The 23,799-nt window shown below is 40.7% G+C and overlaps 2 protein-coding genes across 6 annotated transcripts in view; both read left to right on the forward strand.

Annotated features, from left to right (window-relative positions):
* The first annotated feature begins 456 nt into the window (after positions 1-456).
* ewsr1b (EWS RNA-binding protein 1b) lies at positions 457-9,538 on the forward strand. Of its 5 annotated transcripts, none has more exons than XM_042488350.1 (15): positions 457-517; positions 1,009-1,045; positions 1,411-1,465; positions 1,968-2,109; positions 2,627-2,822; positions 2,917-3,176; positions 3,287-3,443; positions 6,836-6,873; positions 7,435-7,464; positions 7,591-7,706; positions 7,787-7,916; positions 8,020-8,130; positions 8,399-8,525; positions 8,624-8,980; positions 9,153-9,538. In XM_042488350.1, the coding sequence occupies exons 1-15, from the start codon at positions 502-504 to the stop codon at positions 9,187-9,189; spliced, it is 1,809 nt and encodes a 602-aa protein (XP_042344284.1). In that variant the 5' UTR covers positions 457-501; the 3' UTR covers positions 9,190-9,538. The 5 variants fall into 5 exon arrangements, with proteins under 5 accessions (XP_042344284.1, XP_042344283.1, XP_042344285.1 ...); XM_042488349.1 differs by having other exon boundaries at positions 467-517; positions 1,006-1,045; XM_042488351.1 differs by having other exon boundaries at positions 467-517; positions 1,006-1,045; positions 6,839-6,873.
* A 4,275-nt stretch (positions 9,539-13,813) lies between these two features.
* The window catches only part of gas2l1 (growth arrest-specific 2 like 1), a 28,850-nt gene continuing 18,864 nt past the window's right edge, over positions 13,814-23,799 (forward strand). Inside the window, exon 1 of the mRNA XM_042488056.1 lies at positions 13,814-15,031. Within this exon, the coding sequence (XP_042343990.1) occupies positions 14,330-15,031 (702 nt within the window). The 5' untranslated portion in view covers positions 13,814-14,329. The remainder of the gene's footprint in view (positions 15,032-23,799) is intronic.

Consider the following 23,799-nt stretch of genomic DNA (forward strand, 5'->3'; position numbering starts at 1 on the left):
ATCTATCTATCTATCTATCTATCTATCTATCTATCTATCTATCTTCTTATATTAAGTTGAAGATCAACCCCAAATTTTGTTTCCATACTCACAGTATTTAAACAAATTGCTCAAAACAGAGCAGTGAAAATTCTAAGTGCATTTTTAGGAGTACAGTACAATATTCGAAGCAATCATTTTAAAGGAAAACTCTTCAACTTTATTACTATTATTATTTATTATTATTGTTATTGTTATTATATTATTATTATTATTATTATTATTATTTATTATTATTATTATTATTATTATTATTATTATTATTATTATTATTATTAAAAACAGAATTCGAGCCCAACGAGCCAATTTTCTGCCAATTAATTTCATCCTAAGTGCCAAGCGGACTCTGCCACTGTTCACGCAGGCGCTCGTATATCTCGCGAGATTTTGTGATTTGCGCAAAGAGAAGTACGTTGCTCCGGCAGTCAGCCTTGTCCAGTCGTCTTGCACAGGCACACTAAAATGGCGTCGGCCCCGGGTGAGTGGAAAATCGTGGTATTTCTGTGCTGATTTAGACGAAGTTGTATTACTCATCGTAGTAAAATGAGTGTTAGACTTTGTTTTAATGAACATTGCGGTGACACAGTCGGATTTTTTTGTCGATATCATATCAAAAGTCCTTACGGTCGGTTAGCACAAGGCCTAACGTTAGCCCCTCGAGCCGCTGCGCTATTTTCTAACGTTTCGGGTGGATTTTATTAATTTCGGCATACTGAGGTTGCTAACGGACGCAAGTTTGCTAAATGTACAAAAGTGTTGAAATGAATGTGCTGATATTGACTGCTTCCGTCGGCTGTAAAGCATGGTTTTGTTTAATGAATGGTTAACCTACATGGGTGTAGTTGAATGGCGACTTAACGACGGCCCGGTGTCGCGTGTTGCTAACGTTAGCATTGCTGCTCGCGCGCAAAGAATGTTTTGTTCGAGGGCTCAGCCGTTATCTAACCAACATGTCACTTTCCCCAGCAGATTACAGCTCCTACAGTCAGACCAGTGCTCAGCAGGGGTAAGAGGCTTCAATTAACGTACTCATGATATTCATTTAAAAGTTTTTAACTATTTGCGTGAGTGTGTGTGTGTGTGTGTGTGTGTGTGTGCATGGAAATCGTAACGAGTTCATTTGCAACACCAACGTGTTTCATGTGGTTGTTGAAAAATGACTAAATATAAAAGTAGTCATTAGGAAAACGTGTTTGAATTCCGTTGTTAAATATGATATACTTGGAAGTAGACTCAACATAGTTTTGGTTATTGTTTAATATCCTCGATCACAGTGCAGATTACCTCTGTTTAAGACTGCACGTGTGCAGGTTTTAGGAATGACGGGAGCTCTTTCCTCTGATGCTAAACTGGCGATTTGTGTTTTTACAGGTATGCCTCTTATGCTGCCCAGCCATCACAAAACTATGGACAGTCTGCAACACAGGTGAGATTAACATAATGGGCAGGGCTCCCACGGTCATAAAAACCAGCAAGAGTTTTAGGCCATGAGGCACATTTTCTAGACCTAAAAAGTCATGGAACTGGTAAAAAGCATAAAATATTTGTGGGAAAAATAATTGAATTTTGTTGTGTGTGTGTTATGAAATTGTTAGTTGTTTTCTGCGAATAGTGTCCTGATAATGTAACATAATGGTAAATTTATTTTATGCATCTGTCAACATAACCTTGCTTTGTGTGTTACATTTTCTTTACCATCTTTATTTTATTCACACTTTTAATCTGTCCCTTCATGTTTACTAGGTAGCTGAAAATATGTTGGGGCAAAAAAATATAAATGTTGGGTCTTTGAAAAGCCATGGAAAAGTTTTGAAATGTTAGAAACTGGTTAATTTCTAAAAAGAATAAAACTAGTTACACCCAGACTTAGTGCTAAATCGATGTTAATCTACCTAGCAGATAAAACATGCTATTTTCTTCTTTTTCAGCAGAGCTATGGTCAACAGAATTATGGATCCTATGCCCAACCTGCTGCTGCAGATGGCAGTTACTCCCAGACGACACCTGCCTCTGGAAGCTACCCTCAGCAGCAACAACAGTATGGGTCCACATACGGCCAGCCAGCATCTGGTAAGTTTTTTTTTTTAATAGGAGTATTTGACAAATTTTGATGATGCTCTGCTTAGAACTACATCCAATGGGTTGGGTTGCAAAGAATGAAATTGAGCCATAGTTTTGTTTTGGGTTTTTTGGGGTGAATTTGTATGGATTTTAAACAAGTGACATTCCTGGTTGATACCTTCCCCATTATAAATTCTAACAGAATACTGTTAATCCTGTCCACAGATATTGCAGTCTACCTGCCCAAATCAGATTTCAGATAGCCATGTGCTTCAAACATGTCACTTAATCTTCCAGTGTGTATAGGTAATAATAGGCAAGTAATAATATAGTCAAAGGCCTAAACATGCACATCTGACCTGATCAAAGGTAAATTAATATGGACATAGAAGTTTGCATTTGAAAATAAAGGTCTGTGTTTCAAAAAACATTTTCTGTTATAACATAAATAGTCATTCCCTCAATTTTATGCTATATGGATGGTGCACACAATAGGAAATTCTTAACGATTTTTATTATCTCACAGCTGGTTATCCTGCTGCCCAGTCTACCACTCATAGCTACTCCCAGTCCACCCAGGGTTACGGAGCCAGTGGTTATGACAGCACTCCTGCTGCTGCTGCTCCAGCTGCCTCCCAGTCTTACGGCTCTCAGCCGGGGTATACTGCCCAGTCTGCCTACCCTGGTTATGGCCAGCAGGCTGCTCCCACTGCACCACAGAGGTCTGTACTCTTCAGTTAGAAACCAGTTAGGTAGGTGAATTCTACAAGAACATACTCATCATTTTACTCCTTGCTCTATCTTTGTCTCTAACAGTTACAATGCTAACAGCCAGCCAGCCAGTTACAACCAAAGTAGCTACTCCCAGCCAGGGGCATATGGCCAGCAGCAGTCTGGATACCAGTCCCAGCAGGCAAGCTACGGCCAGCAGCAGGGTTACCAGCAGCCTTCCCAGCAGCAGCAACAGGCTCCTCCTGCTTACCCTCCTCAGGCCTCTGGTTCCTATGGGCAGCCTCCAGCCAACCAGTACAGCCAACAAGGTGGACCTCCCAGTTACAACCAATCCAACCATTACAGTAAGTTCTACTCGCCCTTGTCTAAACGCTGTTTTCCAATCTCCACTGATAAAAGCCAGTTTAATGTCACCGTGGATATACGTTGATGCATTTGTGCTTCTATCTTGCAGATAACTACAGACAGGATGGCCAGGGTGGAGGTTCTGGTTATTCCGGCTCTGAGTCTTCGAGGTACCCAGGTTCAGGGGACAGCAGGGGCCCTGGCAGGGACGGCTTTGATCGAGGTGGAATGATGCATCGCGGGCGTGGCATGGGCCGTGGCATGGGGTAAGTGTCTTTCCTTAGCACCTAACCTCACATCTATTTTGACTCCACAGGTGCAGTGGCCACTTGAGGCAGGGTTGAGAAGAGGCTCATATGGGACAATATATTACATTACAATATGTAAACTAATCATTTATCAGCAATCAGTGCTGACAAATGATTAGTTTCCCTTGTTATGCGTGAGGCCCGTGGTGGAACGTGCAGTACGCTTAAACACTAGCAGCTTCTCTCATCCAGTTTCTCTCAGCCCTGCCTCTAATTTTGCCAAAGGTAAGGAAAAGGTTTGTCCCTTTTTTAAACTTAAGTTGATTTCACCAGAGACCTGTGCATAAACATTTAGGTTGAACAGCTTATATCTTAGAACATACTTTGATTATGAGCCAATATCAATCACTTAGAAGCCGATCATTTAAGGATTTTTCAGGGTATTTGATAGAAGCGTATTGCAATTATATTTCACATATCTACACAGTACCAAAATACTAATGGGTTTCTTTAAGGAAGGTTCAAACACTGTCTAACTACCCACAGCAGCACCCTTTTAAGCATTTTCTCTCTAAGGTGCATCATTCCCTTTGTGGTGAGTGTCTCACATTCAAATGCTACAAGAAGAATGCAAATGGCAGTTGTATAAATCGTGCTGATTCCCCCTTCCCCACATTTATTGTGTTGCTGGAGTCCTTTACTAAAATATAGTGTGTCCTGCAAGACCCTGCAACTTAACACTTATATTCTAAGGAATTTATAAATTGACTTGGGCCATATGCAGTACTTTCTGTTGCATTTCAAATACACATTTTCAGGTGCTATATCTGGGTCAATATATTTCCTTTTGATAAGATATTTTATCCTTTTTACTTATGTATAAATTCACTGGTGTTTTCAGTTTATGGTTGGGTTTGCGAGGCCGTCACTGACAATAGGCACTTGTCCTCATTTAACCGGCCAGATGAAGTTATGCCAAAAATGAAAAATTGCACCGTACAAATAGCAGTCGGATATGCAGATGGTACTGTGTGACCTCAGTGATAAATTGCATAAACTAAAGAGAAAGAAAATGCAGGACTACGTTCTCTCAAGTTTCAGAGTCAGTTTTCTGTTTGTCACTCCAACATCAGTCTTAGATGATCAGAATGTATCTTGATGCATCTATAGTAGCGAAAGAAGTCCTTGAATCTCTTTAATGGGGTTTTGTGGTCAATGTCTCAATATCCATCCAAGCTAGAATTTATCAGTGATAACTTGATTTATGGTCAAAAAACATTGAGAGCAAATTTGATACAAATCGATTTTCTAACGCATTCACTATTTTTATTTGCCAGATATGTACTGGCAGTGTTTTGTGGTGTCACCCCTCCTTGTCAAAGTTGGAGGGGAAAAAAGGTGTAATGATTTACAAAACATGGGAAAACACAGTGTTTATTAAGGCTGTGTACACAGACATACTGTATTTGTTCACTTTTTCTGGAGTGCTCTTGGGATGGTTTTAGTGCCGATACACTGAGTCAACAGATTTTGCTCTAGTGTGACCCAGTGTAATCTCAGCCTGGCGACAAAAACTGGCATTAAGGTGTATCATATATTTTTTTGAAATTGTGTATAGGTGTGTGTCCCTCATGATGGTGAAATTAGAACTCCATTGAGCTGGTCCTCGACACATGTACTGTGGTACTTACTGAAATCAAATTTGCTCTTGATGCAGAATGGGAATCTGAACAGTTTGCTCCCTGTTAATGCACATTGTCTGCTATTCTCAGTAGCTGAAAACCCAACCCCAAGTCAGTTTGACTGACATTCAGCTCCCCCGAAATGACACGAAAAGGGTTACTGAGAGAGGCCAGGGGTGTTACAATGAAAAATGAACAGAGGTTGCATTATGCATTTGTTTTGGTTTAGACTGTTGTCAGTGCTCTAAAACTTAAGGCTGAAAAGATGAAAAACTCATTTTTGAATGACCATATTTGGTTTTCCAAAATACTGCATATGCACTTTGCAATACAAATCTTTATGACATGGCAGGTTTTTACTTTTAGGATTTCAGTTTTGGGAAAGAACCTTTTTTCCTTAAATCTTGGACCAATCAGTTTCGGGTTAGAAATGGCTCATGAAGTATCGGCTGTTATCTCAGGTGTTCTCTTAGAACTTTGTGCTTTTCTGATACATCTTTCTAAACCCTTTTAAACACAACAGATCTGCATGAATTCTTTCTCCTGGTTTTGGTGCAGTGAACACAAATACACACAAAAACAGTTTTTAGACATTTTAGTGATTTTTATGACACGGGACTCTAATCGAGCAACTCTGACGTGTTACCAAAATAGAGGTAAGAAAATAATGTATTAACAAATTGCATAAATAGCTGTAGAGCCACACGTGAATTCTTAACTCCAGAGTTAGCATACATGTGTTTTTTAGTTCAGTTTTCATTTCAGCATAATTTTAGCTTTGCACAGGTGTATTTGTGTGTCATGGGGGGGAGTGGGCACATTCTGTCATTTTGAAATGTTTGAACATGTTTCTGTGGTTTGTAATACAAATGTTTGATCACATTCTTTTGAGCACTTTTTTAACATGCTTTGTCACATTTATACCGTACAGGTAACAGTGAGAGCCATTTAAAACCATCTATTCTCTAAAAAGTATCTGCACTCAGTACAGATCCGCCAGCTTAAGCAGCAGGAGGGAGCTAAAACAAAGATTCGGGGTCTGCCTTTTTTTCAAGAACTGAGGATGGTGTTTTTTGTTTTGTTTTTTTTTTAAGCATGATGGGTATATCAGTTCACCTTAGAGCCTTTGTTTTTCATTTAAGATAACACTGGTTAACTGTAGAAATTTATTTTTGGTGTTGATTTGTTTTGAACAATTGTATAATTGTATTTTTAAAATCTATTTTTATTACCTGGCGAATGTGATTTTTCATCTTGTGAAATTTCAGATGCATTGTGTCAATTTTTTATTTTTTTTTTTTACATCTGTACATATCTGATTTAGCTGTAACATTGTTAAAACTAATGTTATTAGAGTGTTGACTTCTCTCTGGGTACAACTATATTTTCCATCAATGCATCTGAAATATTTCTACCTGTGTACAAATGTTTGGGTTTTGTGACATTTTCAAATGCAGTGAAAATATGTTAGTCATTCATAGCTTTGCACATGTGTATCCACTACTGAAAACTGTCACTGAAGTTGTACTCAGCTAAGGAATGGGACATAGTTTTAATACTCTTATCTCCTCCTTGGATTGTGTATTAATAATTTTGGGGAGTTTTTTTAGTTGTTGTTGGGCTAGTTAGAATGTTTTGATTACTCCCTCAATCAAGCCACTTTGCTCGAGCCATGGAAGTGGCAGTAAAAGGGAAGTCGCCTTCATATCTCCATTTATTCCCCCATAGCAGCGCTGGAGACAGAGGTGGCTTCAGTAAGCCTGGTGGTAAGTTACGAGTATTACACTGGTTAGTCCTTTCAAAGCCTTTAAACCTTTTGAGCAAATATGCTTCGAGTATTTTTGTGCCTCACATTGTGGTATGCAAAATTTATATACATGAACACATTTGAAAATATTGGGGATTTTTTTTCAATGCCTGAGACCATTTCCCTGGGGTACTTGGTATAAACCATTCATTTGTTATGGTTCGACTGAGTTTTTGACAGGTTAATGAAAAAATTTCCATTCAAACGAGTGTTACTGCTTTTAACAAATCTCATGAGCCGAATTCCTGGGTTTTTGAGGATTTCTTACTGGTCTTAGAGGCTTTTCAAATGACACAATTATATGCCAAAGGGTCTGAGGTTTTCTATTTTCAATTCAATATATCACTTGTGGGAATTGTGTACCATAAGATGCCATTTTCAACTTCCCAATATGGCTGGCAGCATCTTAAAGGAAATGTCTATCTTTTGTAGTACTCCTCAGGTGTTGTACACTGAACTGAAGTTGCACAAACTGACTTTTCTCAATCTGTTTCTCTCCCCCTCGACTGATGGACTACAGGACCTATGAGCAACGATGACCGTGAAATGGGTGAGTAGAGTCACATTATATTCCTTCTGAACTACCTCATGTATTGAATGGTTTTCTTGAAGTGGTATTTGGAAATATTGTTTTCGCAGGATATTTAAAGTTTGTATGCATTTTCTTTTTTCATAGGACGCCCTGAAGAGCAGGATGACTCTGAGAACAGCACAATCTACATCACAGGACTGACTGAGAAGGCTAACCTGGAGGAGATGGCTGAATTCTTTAAACACGTTGGCCCCATCAGGGTAAGAATAGCTCTTTGCTCTAAATGTTGTTTAAAAGCAAAACTTGTGTGAAAATTCAATTAAATGTTTTGTCTCTCTAGATTAACCGCAGACTTGGCCAGCCTGCCATTAACATTTACACGGACAAGGACACCGGAAAGCCCAAGGGAGATGCCACTCTGTCCTATGAGGAGCCGGTCTGTGCCAAAGCAGCTGTCGAGCACTTTGATGGTAGATTTTACTGACCTGAACAGAATCACATAAACACGCAAATCTCAAAGCTCCTGATAGAATTACTTCAACTAAGATATCTTGTTTTTATCTAAAATTGCAGGAAAGGAGTTCCAAGGCCGAAGGCTCAAGGTGTCTATGGCACGCCGTAAGCCGATGATGGGTGGAATGAGGGGAGGCATGCCCATGCGCGATGGCATGATGGGTCGTGGAGGTAAATATCAGTAGTATTTGTTAAACTATTTTAAGGTGTTTTCACACTTTTCTTCCGTGTCTGGTGATTTGACCTTTGGGTCTCTAAAATGCCTAGCTTTTGGCTTCACAAGAAACCACTTGCTTGAGGGGGACGAACAGTTGAACCCTGTAGCCTGTCGAAACAGTTCTGTAGTGGAAAATTAGCAGGCACCTACATGTGAGTTGCTGGAGGAATAATATAAGAATAATGGGAATGCGGTCCTATGATAATGCTGTCATTTTGTCAGGTATGATGGGCCGTGGTGGAGACCGTGGTGGGTTTGTCCCACGTGGTGGCCCCCGTGGTATGGGCAGAGGTGGACCCACAGGAGGCAACATGCAGCAGAGAGCTGGGGACTGGGAGTGTCCTAACCCGTATGTATTACTTCACGGTGAAGTGTCGAATGCCTTATCGTTTTATTAGTTAATTAGTAAGTCTAGTTTGTAATTTATTCAACGATCTGTGTTCCCAGGGGTTGTAGCAACCAGAACTTTGCCTGGAGGATGGAGTGTAATCAATGCAAAGCCCCCAAACCAGAAGGGCTGGGCGGTGGCCCTCCATTCCCCCCTGGTGGTGACAGAGGCAGAGGTGGAATGGGAATGCGAGGAGGCAGAGGTATGGACCGCGGCGGGCCAGCAGGAGCTGGAGGTCCAGGTGGCCCCGGAGGTTTCCGTGGAGGTTGGGGAGGTGACCGCGGTGGCTTCAGGGGACGAGGTGGAATGGACAGGGGAGGTTTCCGTGGGGCCGGGCGTGGAGGACCACCCATGGACCGAATGGGTGGCAGAGGTGGAAGAGGAATGGGCCCACCAGGCGGAAAGATGGATATGAGGTAAGATTTAGATGTTCTGTTGCTCTTCCCATTAAAGAACCCCAGGACGATAGAAACGATCATTTTTAAAGCCGTTAAAAAAGGAAATGCATGTAAACGTGACGAAAATGTTGGTGTGAAAACCAGCCACTGTCTGTCACTTGATTCTGTTCTCTTGCCATTTTATTTTTAGGGACCACCGTCAAGAGCGCAGAGAGCGACCCTACTGAAGGAGAACTTCATGAATGTTCCTCTTGTGGAATTTGTTTTTTAGGACGAGAATTTTTAATTTATGATTCCATATTTCGATGATTATAAAACTGCTTTCAACATCCTGTGCAGGTTCATTCAACTCCTGTTTCCATTTATTTTTTTAAAGTTTAGTTTACCCATGTTTATGCTGCATCTTGTATTGTGCATGTTTTTTTTGTTGTTTCTTTTTTTAAATATTAGGTTTGACATTGTGTTGTAAAATGTTTTTTGTTTTTTTTTTTCATTTGTTAACATAATTGCTTCCCCTTTCCCATAACTGGCAATTATATGATGACAGATTTGGGAAATAAAATTTTACTGATTTGATGTCTTTGAGTTGAGGGCTTTACTCACCTTTACAAAATGGAAATTCAAAAATTTATCGACATTGATGCAGTCTCTTTGAAATGACAGATACTGCAGGTGAGGAGTTGCAGTTCCACATTGAAGTTTTTAGGATCTGTAGAGATTATGAAAGCAGTCCACTCTATCACAGTCACATGACTTTCTTTAACAAAACTTTCTTCACCACAAATGATATGTTTTTTCTTTCACAAGGATCAGACATCATCCTTAGAGCTGTAAGTGTGGGACACATTTCAGGGTGCTTCAGTAAAAGCTACTCGCAAGGTAATGGACTTGTTCTGGTTGTATAACCTGATAAATAATTTCTGTGTTTATTACCATATCCTGAGAGGCACTTCAGGGTAGTTATTCTTTGAGTGCATCAGCTCTCTGGCATTCAGAGACCCAAAAGTAAAGTCTGCTTTTTTTTCGTGTTATGACAGAGCACATCTGCAGTTTGAAGTGGTTGCTGCTGTTACTTTTCTTGCCAATAGATGGCGCAGTTTGAAGTGAAACTTTGATGCAGCAGTTCTGACTTAGATTGCTTGACCTGTTTTTTTTATGCTTTGACACACTAATTTCACCCGAAACAGCAGCACACAGGACATCGGGCTTTTTCATATGAATGATGTAATTCAGCTACCATTCAGATTTAAGGAAGAACAAACTGGCATTGACTATTTTATGTTCCCTACATGACTGCTGCCATAATAATAAAAAAAAATGTTAATTCATAACCAAAGACATGATAAACGAGCTGATCTATATGCTGATATAATGCTGCCTTGAGTTTTCCATTCATCTGTAGACCGGCTTTAGTCTCATTGCCGTGTTTTTTTCTAATGAGTGCTTTCCTTATAAGGAAATCAAGTTGGTTTAAATGCTGTTATTAATTACAGATGTCAATCTTTGGCACATTTTATTTTGAACATGTGGCTGCTGAAATCATCCCACAGCTCTTTGATGTTTTCTTTTCAAACATCTATAGGGTTACCACTGCGTAATCCCGCCTGTACGATTCAGTCAAAACAGTCTGGCGAGACAGTTTGTTACATCATTACAAGTATTTTCTATGTAGTACTTGAAGTTGCTGTTTACAATCATTGGAATAAAACAATGAGCCTTTTCCTCTTTATAAATAGCTGACAGGTCATTCTCTTATGAAACACTGAACAGCTCAGCTTGATACATTAGAAATGGTCCCACTTCACAGTGTTGTTATGTATACAGTGACAGATACAGTGATCAAGGCTCATGTCTGTGTGTGCTTTTTAACTTGTGGCCCTCTACGTCATTCTTCCGGGAAGCCAAGTCACAGCTGACATCCTAAAGTGCTTCTCATTTGCTGTGGCCGCTTGTTCATGTGGATTAATAGAGTGCTGAATTCTCTCCCTCGCTCTCTCTCTTTCCTGACAGAAAAGCTGATTCATCCAGGCCCAGAAAATGATCTCATCAACCCCCACCTTCTCCCTCCCTCTTTCTCTCTCTCTATCCTCCGCCCCCTCCCTTCCCTTCTTTCTCCCTTTCTCTGTCTTAAACAGACACATCCCTCTTTTTAAATGAAAACAAGCCCTCCTCCTTGGCAGTGGGCTTTGCTCAAATTCAAACAATCACACATTAGGAGAGAACATGAGCCGCTCCGATGAATTGTTAAAGGGGAAATGAGATGGTGGAAAAAACTTTTTAAGGCCCAGACAGAAGTTTTCAAACATACAAATTGCAAATATATTTACATACAGTTACAGGTTTTAACTTATCTATGAGGGTTTCTGTGTCCCACCAACTTTCAGAATAAGTGTAGGGGATTAACAACGTTGTAAAAACAAGCTTTACAAGCTTTCTTATCATGTGCTTCAAGTTTCGGCTTTAGGGCTACCCTTTTGTTTACACTCATCACAGATGATGTCTTTACAGCCCTGAGCAAGTTTCCATGGTGTTTTCCAAAATTTCAACATACTATTATAACCTGAAAATCAGGTCTGTTGCACCAAAGTTTGACCCAAGTTTCAACCTTTATGTTGACCGGTAAACCCCTCAGTCCCTGACGGTATCAATAACAGCATGTCTGGTCATGCGTTCTCATTCTTACCTTTGGTATTTTTTAGCTGATATAGAGACAGAGGGTCAACATAAAGTAGCACGAACAGCACACCTTTCATCTTGTAAAGCTACAACGATTAGTCGATAAAGTGAGATGATCAAAAGAAAATTAATCGCCAAAAATGTTGGTAATCGATTCATCTTTACAGTCATTTTTCAAGCAAAAATGTCTAACATTTGTTGGTTGTAGCTCCTTACATATGAGAATTGGCTGTATTTATGACAGTAAATGATGTATTATGTAGTAAATGCATGATATTCTTTGGGTTTTGGACAAAAGAAGCAATTTGAAGATGTCACTTTGAGCTATGGAAATTGTGATGATTATTTTTCACTTTTTTGACATTTTATAGACTAAAACAATTGATTAGTTGTGGAAATGGTCGACAGATTTGTTACTTGTGGCCGTGTTACCTTGTGCAGTGATTTAAATTGACTTTTATTTGTCTCTGTAAAGCGTTCTTGAGCATTGGGAAAAGCGCTCTATAAATAAAGCGTATTATTATTATTTAATGTGTGATGGACACATTTACTATCATGCACACAAACGATCATGTGCTTTTTAATTGGCTATCTTATCTTCGTCTCTCTCACTTTACAGCCTGCTTTACTGGACTTGAGATCTCTTGACTATATCTCTCTCACTACCTCCCTCTATAATCCCTCAAGCTCCTGCTGTTTCAGGGTTTACCGGTTCTGGCCTCTCAAAGTGTGACATCTTTGACTTTTGAAAGGCCTCTTGCAAACCTCTAATCACACATTTCGTTACAAAACCTGCAAGAGTGAGTCTGTTAATGCTTAACCAACATATCACATGCTTTAATCATTGGTGAGATTATACTGTTTGAAAAGAATTTTCTTAGACTGAGAGGAGTCGGTGTCTCATGATGCTGAAGCTCTATTAGCCTCCATCACTTTAGGCTATTTGGTAAAGAGACCACACAGAGGATTCATTATTCTGAGACTATGAAAGCTGCTCATGTGTCAGCCCAAATGAAAAGTCATTAAAAACATATTTCTCAATTTTCTTACGGAGTAAAACAGCCTCAAGACTTGGTGCAACCGATGTAAGACGATGAACTTAGAAAGAAAAGTTAGAAAAAAATACCACTGACAGTATTCTATTGCACTTACAAATACAATTTTGCGGTATTTTTACTTGAGTAATTACATTTATTTGACATCTACAATTAATAGTTACTTTGCAGATTTAGACGTGATCAACAAATAAAATATCATGCATTGTTATAGATTCAGCCTGCAGCGAAGAATTATTGTCATCCTCAATTAATCAATTAGTTGCCCATGACATCCTCAGATGTCTTGTTTTGTCCGCAAACTAAAGTTTACAGTCACAGAGGAGCAAAGAATCCACAAGAGTCACATTTGTACTTGTTTGACTTTTTCCCCTAAAAAAACAAGACTCAAACAATTATCAGATTAGTTGATGGTTACTTTAAAAAGCAAAATTCATTCAGCATGTTGGTAATAAATGTTTCACAAATTGCAAGAAATTATATATTTAAATGTTTTGTTTGTTTTTTTTAAAGCTAGCAGATTTTTTTAAATTGTAATTTTAAATTTTTTTATAAAGTTATTTGTTAAGGACTTTTCCCACAAATCTGAAAAGTTGATCATACTTAAAATCTTGGGAACAGATTGCCTTGACAAGGGAAAGTAAATATAACTCTTAATCCTGATTAATGCATTTTAAGTAAATTTAACAATGGGATATAAAGTGAACATAAATTGAGATTTCTAGTTATATTTACTTACATTTTCAAGGCAATTTATTATTTTTTCCTAGATTTGTTTTTGAGTAAAATCAACTTGTCAGATTTTACAGCTCAGGTCATTAAAAAAACATTTTAAAAATGATTATTTATTATAATAATAATAATAATAGTAATTCTTGCAAATTTTGGGCTCATTTCTGCTTTCTTTGCTCATTGCCTTCATCCCATGCTTTTGAAAACAAGCAAATTTGCTCAGGTTGCAAACGGTCAACCCAGCAGTATTTAATGTTAAACACTTGTGTCACAGTTTTAAAGAGTGTTTGCTGACTTGGTGAACATGGGGTTAAGTTTTCTCCTCTTTGGCGAGCGTTGATCCCTCATAATGGGATGTGCCACCGAGTCGCTCTGCTGCTCTAAGCTACAGCAGGTCAACATATTCAGCGCGAGAGGCGGGCCTATGTGCAGCGAAGATGAGCCGTGGACTCAGTGCCGCTCAGTGGTCGTGATTTCATCGATGAGGAGCTGACTGACCGCCTCACACACGCACACACACGCAGACATGATGACACGTGGATATTTGTGGGGGAGAGGATCCACCGGCCGCCGGGTGGATTAACGGGGTCGTCGCATGGGTGTGTGTCGGCGTCCCGGACTGCTCGGCTCTCCTTCTCACTCCGGGACCCGGCGATGCGCTCTTTAAAGGTTTGGCAAAGACATCCGGAAAACGCATCCATGCGCCAGTCCGCATCTCGATATGCCCCTGACAACACAAAGCCTGGTTTCAAGGAGCTGCCGTAAGAAACCACGCATGCAAATCGGCATGGGTGCGTCAACGCGGTTATTTCGCTGTGTTTTGCGGATCTGGAGCGCAGTTGTGCAATGAGACAATCGGGAATTATCAAGTAGACTTTATTGATAGGCGACATAATTCGACAATATGGCTGATCAGAGCAACATCCAGTCCGCCGCCTCCAAGAGTATCCGGCCTTTTAAATCCAGCGAGGAGTACCTGTACGCCATGAAGGAGGATCTGGCTGAATGGCTCAACACCCTGTATGATCTGGATATCACTGCGGACACCTTTATGGACGGGCTGGGGACGGGCTGTGCCCTCTGTCGGCACGCCAACAACGTGAACCGCGCCGCGCAGGACTTCCAGCTGGAGTACCCGGAGGCTGCACAGTCCATGAAGGTGCCATCTAAAGATGTTGTCTTTCAGTCACGCAACGTGGTCCCGGGCTCGTTCGTGGCGCGGGATAACGTGTCCAATTTCATCAGCTGGTGCAGGCAGGAGCTGTGGATCAAGGACGTGCTCATGTTTGAGACCAACGACTTGGTGGAGAGATGCAACGAGAAGAATTTTGTTTTATGCCTCCTCGAGGTGGCACGACGAGGGTCCAAGTTTGGCATGTTGGCCCCCATGTTGATCCAGCTGGAGGAGGAGATCGAGGAGGAGATCCGGGACCAGGAAAGCCTGCGGATCGATGCGGGGGAGCCTGCTGAGCAGAGCCCGCCCAGCAGGTGCTTCAGTCGGAAGGAGAGCAGCCACAGTGTGGAGGATGAGGATGAACCTGATCCAGAGCCCTACATCTGGCCGCAGAAGAGAGTTTTGTGTGACATGCGAAATTTGGATGAGCTGGTGAGTTGAAAAGATAAAAACACAAGCCTCTCTTTGTTAGTTTGGTGAACTCAGGTAATATAAGACATCAGGTAAAATGGGACAAATAAGGTGTACATCTAATAGCAGCCACTCACCAAACATGCATTTGAGCTGTTGCTACAAATGAGCTTTACATGAAACAATCATTTTCATTGGTTTGAGATCACTAGGATGTGCAGAGCAAAGAGTCAAAAATCACTTGTCCCAGGACCTGCAAGGTAAACCATGTGCAATGTTGATTTTCTCATAAGAGCACTGCAGCTGACACAACAAGGGCGTAACAACAAAACTGGTTGTGGGCTGTTGCTTTTTGTCAAATGTTTGACTTATAATCAATATTTTCACAATACACTTTATTTTTTATGGGAAAGGGCTTTGAGTGAGTAGCCTGCATAATGCATTCAGGTAAAACTGGACATTTTTGTAAAGTGAAAGCAGCATGTTTTTACGCGCCATAAAATTACGACTCCACCCTGTCACATTTCAGGCATTTTTATTGTTTTTGTCACTTAAAAATATGATGTGAGTCCATGTAAGCAACAACATCCAGAATTAGCTATAACTGTTACACACACGCAAATTACTTCACCCTGTCTTGAATGAATCTGACTTGACTCCGTAAGATGTGTCACAACTGCATTATGATTCATGCAAGTCATCATTGATGGTGATCTCAATTTTCACCGAATTTAATCATCACCACTAATAACCCAAGTGTGAAATACAGTCTCCCACAGGCTTCTCACCCTCAGGCCTTAAGTGAATATCCTCCAGTGTGTTTGGTGTGCTGCTTAACAGTGTGAAGCCGCTGATAAAAAGACCAATATCTCCTACAGGGAAACAGAAAACTGTTAAAAGTGAAGCACACTCTCTGAAAATATCATGTCAGTGCTATGAAGAAGGCAGGCGCCTCATGGATTCCCCATGGAGTGGGTGTGTGCGCTCATTCATTGGTGTAGATTTGAGGGGGGGATGCAAGGGACATGTCCCCCTCAGTATTTGGAATATGTGCATTTGTTCCCCCAAATAAAAACAGGAATGTAGCAGCAGGCTTTTACTTTAACAAAAATTCAAGACTTTTACACCATAAATTGTTGCAGAAACTGCATACATTTGTGCATAAAAATAAAAACACCAGAGAGAAAGGGGAAGTTTGAAAGCTTTAGGGGAATTTAGTGGTATCTGAATTGCACATTGCAACCAGCTGTGACTTCTCCTGGCCAGAATTCCTTCAGTGTTGATTGTTGAGGTTTTTAGTTTTTTTTACCAGTAGTTCAGTTATCCGTAGAGGTCTTTTTGTCTTTAAAACAAACAGACCAGGTGATTTAAACCAGTAAAAACACTGAAAATGCAGTTTTTTCATTTTACAAATCAGTTTTTCTCTGATGCTGCTTGTTGCAAATGGGCTTCAAATTTTAGTGGCCAATGCGAAAATGAGAATGGCCCTTTATGCAGCCAGTGTTTGGTTTGTCCATTCTGGGCTACTGTAGAAACATGGCAGTGCATAGAGAGCAACATAAACAAGGACCTGCTTCTTATATGGATGTAAACGGCTCTTCTAAGGTAACGAAAACACAAATTCTTATTTTCAGGTGATTATACTCTAAGAAAGAATACTTAATATACTATATTTCATTTCTGTGAATATACCCTCCTAACTCCTAAACACTGGACGTTAAGTGTTCATTTTTTTTGGCAGAGGGCCCCAAACACCTCGTTTCATATGTTGAAATGAACTCTGTATCTTTGTTTTGACTGCTGTTAAATTCCAGCTCACCTGTAGGGCCAGTGTGTATTTGACACACAAACTCTCGCTCCTTCTGAAAGGTCACAGGTCAATTCTGTGTCATTTCTCCTGCATTCTTGTAGAAAAGTCCGCTCTGCCTCTAATGCGTTGACGATCTTCTTTAGCCTCTTTCATTAAGCCTGTCCATCAAGAATGATCAATACAATGTCCTGCAGGCCAGGAAGATTCTTAATCATGTACTGCTGCCGCTCCTTTTTAAACACTGCTAAAAAAAATGCTCTGTTTGGTTGTTTAGTTTTAACACATTTCCTGGAGTTCAAACCACTGACTCTTGTCATACGTCTAGTTGAACTGGCTGACCTTTGCCGGGGCCCACCTGACCCGAGCACATTAGAGAGGCAAAGGTCTTGTCGGGGGTTGAAGCTAATGAGCAGACACACAGACCAGCATTTGGGTTTGGAGTGGGGGAGAAGTTGATATTTTCATTTTGATGAAAAGAACAGTGTCCGTCTATGGCACAGACGATGTGAGATGGCACAGCAGAGAGAGGGAGGAGGGGAGACAGTCACACTCATGCTGGCCAGGCAGCGGAGCAGAGCGGCTCCAGCGTGACCTCCACAGACAGAAATAGGAGAACATGTGGAGGAGGATGTGCGCTGTTCGCATCCAGACTGTCTGAGTCCGCACACTCTCACTCATATGACCGAGGATTATACGAGCCGGCAGCATTTTTGGGACAAAAAGATCACAGGGGAGCTGCAGAGCGTATGCCTGGCATCCGCACTGACACATCCCTCAGCAGTCAGACGGTGAGAGACAGACATGTTTGACTTGACAGATTTGGGAAGTGGCATTCCCGGTCATCATGTGTCTGGTGAATAAAATCTCTTTCAGCGTCCCTGTCAACCTTAGAAAACTGCTTGCATGCAAGCTGCACAGAACAGCCCACATCAGCAACATGAGGCGCATCAAACGAGAGCCCACAGTGGTACTAACATGAGAGGCCGCAAAATTAAAATAGGACAGTATTATAAAGAGCAGTTGTACCAACACATCCCGCCTAATGGCTTCAGCTGCTTTGTGGTCCATTTCTGTTGTTGTTTTCACTGAGTGCCTCTTAACTCTTTGAAACCTGGGGCGACATCAATTGCTTTCAGACGCCTTATATACAAGTATTGAAACCTTTGAACCCTGAGCGAATTTGTGCAGTTTCTTTAAAAGACATGGGACAAAAGGCAGTGAGCTCATTGGTTAAAAATGATTCACATATTGCAAGAAACTAGTTATTTTAAAAAGCAAGGGAAATAATGGAATTTTTTAGGCACATCTTTCCATGTTATTTATTTATTTATTTTTTTAAACTTTATTTGTGTGTCTGTGTGTGTGTGTGATTTTAATATTAATATTCAGGTAGTTCTCTTGTACTTTTTACCAATTCTCTTGCTAATTTTGAGGTAGTTTTCCTTTCATTGCTCATTGCCTCGTTCCCATCTTTTTGAAAGTAATCAAGCCAGTCTGCTCAGGTTGCAAAGAGTTAACTTCCTGGACTCCCCTGCTTTCTTTTACCAGGAAACAATCAAAATGAAATCCACATTTTTCTGAAAATAGTTCGATCAATATCTGCTCAGTGAGTTACTCGCTCAGTTCTTGCTGCGAGGCGTTAGAGCTCTCTGTCCTCCATAACATTAGTCACAAGTTTATCCTGCAGAATACTTTTCTTTGTATATCTGTTTTACAAGAGATTACTGTCTTTTTTACTGGAAACCTCAGTGCTGCTATCAGACAGGGAGGGAGAGGAAGAAAGTTAAAGGGCTTAGTTGAATTGGTCCACAGCTGTGACACCAGACTGTCTGTCCGCTGTCCTCAGTTGTGCAGGGAGAGACGATTTTCCTGCATCACCCAAGAGAGATTTCACAGGATGGTTTAGCTACTGCGCTTTCTCACGTTTCTCTGTAAAAATGTATTTAGCTGCCATTCATGATTTAATTTTGAATTAATTACATTTCAGTCATAAATTAAAAAAAATGTGAGCTGTACAGTGTTGACCACCGGGATCATATTTATGTGTTATTCTGTTAAAGGAAGAAGTCACATATCAACACCAACTTTGAATTTTGGTTTTGGCATTTGTTGCCTGTGCCGCTTGTAGAGTCTGAATGAGATTTGTACTTTTGGCTGAAGTGTATTGTTTGTGTCCTCGCTGGCTGATCAAGCTAATCTTCTTGTTGAGCCCAACAAGACAATGCAAGTGTAGTGATAATAGGATTACAGGTCTTTATTCTAATGGGTGTATGGTAACAGTCTGCATACACACGGCAGGATTATTTTACACACGAGTCCCTTTAAGGGCATCTGGTTATTCAATAATTATAGTAAAAATGTGTCATCATCATATATTCTAAGTTGTGATTTGTCCTCATTACACTCTGTGTGAGTGCTGGAATGCGACATTTACTCACAAACAGTACTTTAGAGCAAGTTATGTGAGTATTTCCCTTTTATGTAACTTTATACTTCTACTTCACTACATGTGTTTTGCTGTCCTACATTTGTCTGATGGTTACAGCTTTTTATCCCCTTCCTGCCCAGTGAAACCATGTATTTCTAGATGTGGTGATGCTGAATGTTTGTCATAAACTGCAGGGTTAAATGTTCCATTATGTGTTGAGAAAATTGTCCTACTTCTTAAGATATGTGAACTGTATTTAAAAAAAGCGTCTCGGATCAGCTGGAAAATGCATTGTCATAAAGCTAAAAACAGGACTGAGATGAGGAACTGAAGCCGTGGGAAAAATACTCTCAATAAAGTGTACACTTTAAACTTCTGATTTGTTTAGGTAGGACTTTCTTTAAAAGGCTAAACTATATTTTGCCCCCCTTCACAGCAGCCCATTGCTTAGCTTTGTCAGCTTTCATGCTGTGTCTCCGAACTGTTGGCGTGCTGACAGACATCTACTGGATGTAATACACTGACTATAGATAAGGACCTCATGCAGCCCCACTTTAAAAAAATCCAAACTGTCGCTTTCAGTGTGGTTTTGAAGCAGGACTTTTACTGTTAGTGGCGAATTTTCACACAATTTGTACTTATGGTTAAGTTAAGGACCAGAGTCTTCACCACCGCTCTGCCGATGTAACAGTACAGTGACTCAGGAAACTTGTGACTCTCAGTGCAAACAATCAATGTGTCACATCCACTACCTTGTGGACACAATAGGTAGGAAGCGGCCATCTATCCTCGTTGCTACATGCCCTCATGTAAACACTCGGCAGCCCTGTGCCTCGCATTGATCTGCCTCGACACGTTATTACTCATATCACTGTGGGACGGTTTTCCACTCTTAAGTTGAGGAAGTGTCTCATTTCTTTCATCATAGATTGACTCAGTGATAATTGTTCCCTTTCCCCACTCCTTTTTTTAAGTAGTTTTACCCACAGCAGCTGGCTCACATATCTGTATGTCCACATTAAGTTTATCCTTTGCATTAGGGGATTTTCTTTCATATAGATAGGGGATTATGACCGCAACATCAATTGGATCTATTTTCCTATACGCTTCAAGCAGCTGAATGTAAAAAAAACTTGGTCATGTAACAACAAAAAAATGACCTTTAATATACATTTTCTAGGTCTTTTAATTAGGCCCTGGGCATAGTGCAAGCCATGCAAAGTGACAAGCATGTGATAATTAAAATTGTACTTACTGAACGCTTAATGCACCCTCTGATTGTTCACATGTTTACTGCATGCATGAACATCTATACAGCACTATATTTCAGCGTGTAAATGACAGGATATTGGAGAGTCACAGCCTGTCTTCATTCGCATCTTTCATCCTTCTTCTTGCTCGGTCACATAAACTGGTTCATGTCTCTTCTCACCCCGGGCTTCAACATTCAGCCCTTGTTTAGTTCATATATGAGTCCCATCCCCCACACATGTCTGCAGAGATGATGAAGCACCACAATATGTCTTGTTGGTGGCATGGAGATGTGAATGGACTGTTGACAGCGAGGTAATCAGAGGCCAATGTCTCCATCAGAGACTCTGGATGGAGACACCAGCAGAGCAAAAGGAGGGAACGGGGTAATAAAGAGTGAATGTGCGTATTATGCCGATGTGGACAGTCTGCTCCATTAACCTTACGGTCTAATTCATGCATTCAGGGAATAAAAAAAGGGGGTGTGTGGACAACAGAGAGTGTGCCTAGAGTGACTTCACTGTACACTCTGTTAAACCTGACTGGAGTGGATGTTACTCTGGGAGGGAGAGCTACAGTAGAGAGGGGAGCTGGAGTGAAAGAGAAAAGTAGGTCATCATGCTTTGCATTGGGTCACACTCATACGCGTTGCTGAGAGAGCGTGGCATCCTTCAGTGTTTCTCCCTCCTGTGTCACATGCGCTTGTGTTTTTAGAGGTTTAGCATTTGAAAGGATTTTTGTTACCCTTCAGACTTTGCACACTAATGGCACACACTCCTCCTCCCGTCCTTACAATTTTCCATGCAGCATGTGGAAACAGCTGACACTGCACTTTGCATACTGCCCTCTTTATGTCGTGATTGCATTACACTTTGTGCTATCCTCTGATCATTTGCATCATTTAATTGCGTGTTTATCTGAACATGATTCTATCTGTGTGAGCAGTCTGGTTATTTTCTGCACCTGCCTGCAGCCTCCTCATGCTGGTACTCAGGTGGAGTCTGTCAGGATGAGAAGCGACATCAATCCCTCTAACCTCAGATGTCATGAGGAGAAGTGCTGAGTGTTCTTGAGCCTCGTCAAAACAAACTGACAAATGACTTAGACGCTGGCCTGATTTTTAGCTTCCTGTGTCGGGTGATTACATTGCTGTCTGACAGAAGCAGATGAATAATAGAGGTATTCAGCAGGCAGCACTTGATGTCCATTAGATTCATATATTCTCCCGGCACCCTGATGAGCAGTTTGTCATGTGGCCAGGAGACAGGCATTGATTTTCAGAGGATGGTTTCCTTGATGCGATATATGAGGCCTGCCCCGGAGCTATGATCACATTTTTCACCCTGATCAAACACACAACACAGGTCAAGGAATATTTTTATATTTAGAAAACAGATAAGAATAGTTTGACTTTTTGTATGATTTGCTCATTAACTTTATTTTTGTGTCTGCATGGTAAATATGCTGGCAGGCAGATTTTTTTTTACCTTTAGACAGAACCTGACCAACTGTTTTCTTTGTTTCCAGCCAAGCGAACCAGCTGCTGACTGTATCCTTATATTTAATGGACAGATGTAAAAGTGGTATTGATCTTCCCATCTAACTGTCATCCAGGAAGAAAGTAAGCGTATTTCCGAAAATGTTGAATTATTACTATAATGCGTCGGCATTCAACTTGCAGCCGTGGGCCAAAAAAAAAATTTCTAATTTACACTGGGACTTTTTTTTGTACTATAAATAGGAATAAGGTGTCAGAGTGCACAAAAAAGCATCAAAATAGAGCTTGTTGCTTCTGAGCAAATTTTGCCTTATACTGTATACTGACTAATATTCTGGCAGCCCCTTTCCTTGTTGTTGTGGTTTTGTTTTTTATTGTTTTGATTTTCTTTAAAACTTGACCCTCCTTGTAGAAGGAGACAGTCTCCTGTTTTGCCATTATTTGAACTGGAGTTCAAGATATCCATCCCCTGTCTTTATTTCTGTTATTTTCTGTAAATTTCATGGTACTTTATGTCTGTTGTTTGTGTTTGTTTCATTGTGAAAAGTGCCAGAGGAGCATCAAGGGGTCCGTGCTTGCCCTGAATGTCCTCAAATTCTAGAGACCTGATCTGTTTATGACTGCTGCGACTGCATTTGCCTCATTTATTCATTTTATCTGAAAAATATTATCATCAGTTAATGCTTTAAACTATATTTTTTGCAAAAATGCCCTGTGGGCAGAGCAAACACAATATCTCTGCTGTTATGATTCTTTGTTTGTTTTATTAGTCCGCCTGTGGAAGCTAACCGACACACCTGATCCTGAGGCGTTTATCCAACTCTCTCTTTTCCTGTCACATCTGTGCAGGTCTGGTCTGGTGGACCAGCTTGCTAACAGTCTCTAAATACATGCATTTCCATGATCTGTCCAGATTGTCCCCTCAGGCTTCAGGTCCAACATAATAAGCATTAATTCAGTAATGTGTCACCTCCCTGCAGCCCTCAGGTTATTTAAACAGATCATTTGTGCAAAGAGGGTTGGTCCATGTTTATGAGATGTTGCACAGTCGTCCATAGAGGAGTCGTTTGTGCCAGCTGTCAGGACCGAGGTTTAATAGACGCGTAGAGTCTGATATGTAACTGTGTTCGGTGTGCGTTCACAGGCTTCAGGAATGCTTACTGTGGGTGGTGAAGCAATAACCCCCTCAAGTTCCAAAAGCTCTCCCTCCTGCCAAGCAGGCGCCCGCAGTGTTTTCTTGTCTCTAGTTGCTTATCTGATGGTGAGATTGTTTTATCTTGGGAAGTTTCCAGTCATGACAGGAGATCCTCGAGGTAACAAGATAAGCGTAGAGAAGAGTGTTGTCATTTTTTGAATTCACCTTGAAAGTACTGTACAGGCTCTGCAATCTTATAACTCCTTCAGCTTCTTTCACCTTTTGAAAAGACTCTATATTCTGTCACCAACCCTCCAATCTACAGTCGTCTCCCAGGCGGCACAAAAGTCAAATCCTGGAAACACCCTCGCTTGAATTCCTGCAAAGTGAGTTGTAATGTTCACTTTTTATTGTTGGAGGAGTTTGGCAATAATTATCCTTCACACAGCAATCATAAAAGGAGCCAGTTACAGCAGGCTAGCACACCTATGTTTGATGAGTGTACTGGAGCACACTGTGCGGTTGTTTGTTGAGTCACGAGGAGAATATTATTGAAACGGATATGCGGCTTCTTAAAGGACATTTATGAAATGTGGATCCTGGTCTGAAAACACGAAGCACAAAACCACAACCAGAACTGTAGTTTGTTTATTCACATAATAACAAC

The sequence above is a fragment of the Plectropomus leopardus genome, chromosome 6 (genome assembly GCF_008729295.1).
Source record: "Plectropomus leopardus isolate mb chromosome 6, YSFRI_Pleo_2.0, whole genome shotgun sequence".
Taxonomy (NCBI): Eukaryota; Metazoa; Chordata; class Actinopteri; order Perciformes; family Serranidae; genus Plectropomus; species Plectropomus leopardus.

Coding starts and splice junctions, on each gene's coding strand:
- ewsr1b (XM_042488349.1), top strand. Junction 2,823..2,916: donor GCTCCCACTGCACCACAGAG/GTCTGTACTCTT, acceptor TGTCTCTAACAG/TTACAATGCTAACAGCCAGC. Junction 7,707..7,786: donor AACACGTTGGCCCCATCAGG/GTAAGAATAGCT, acceptor TTGTCTCTCTAG/ATTAACCGCAGACTTGGCCA.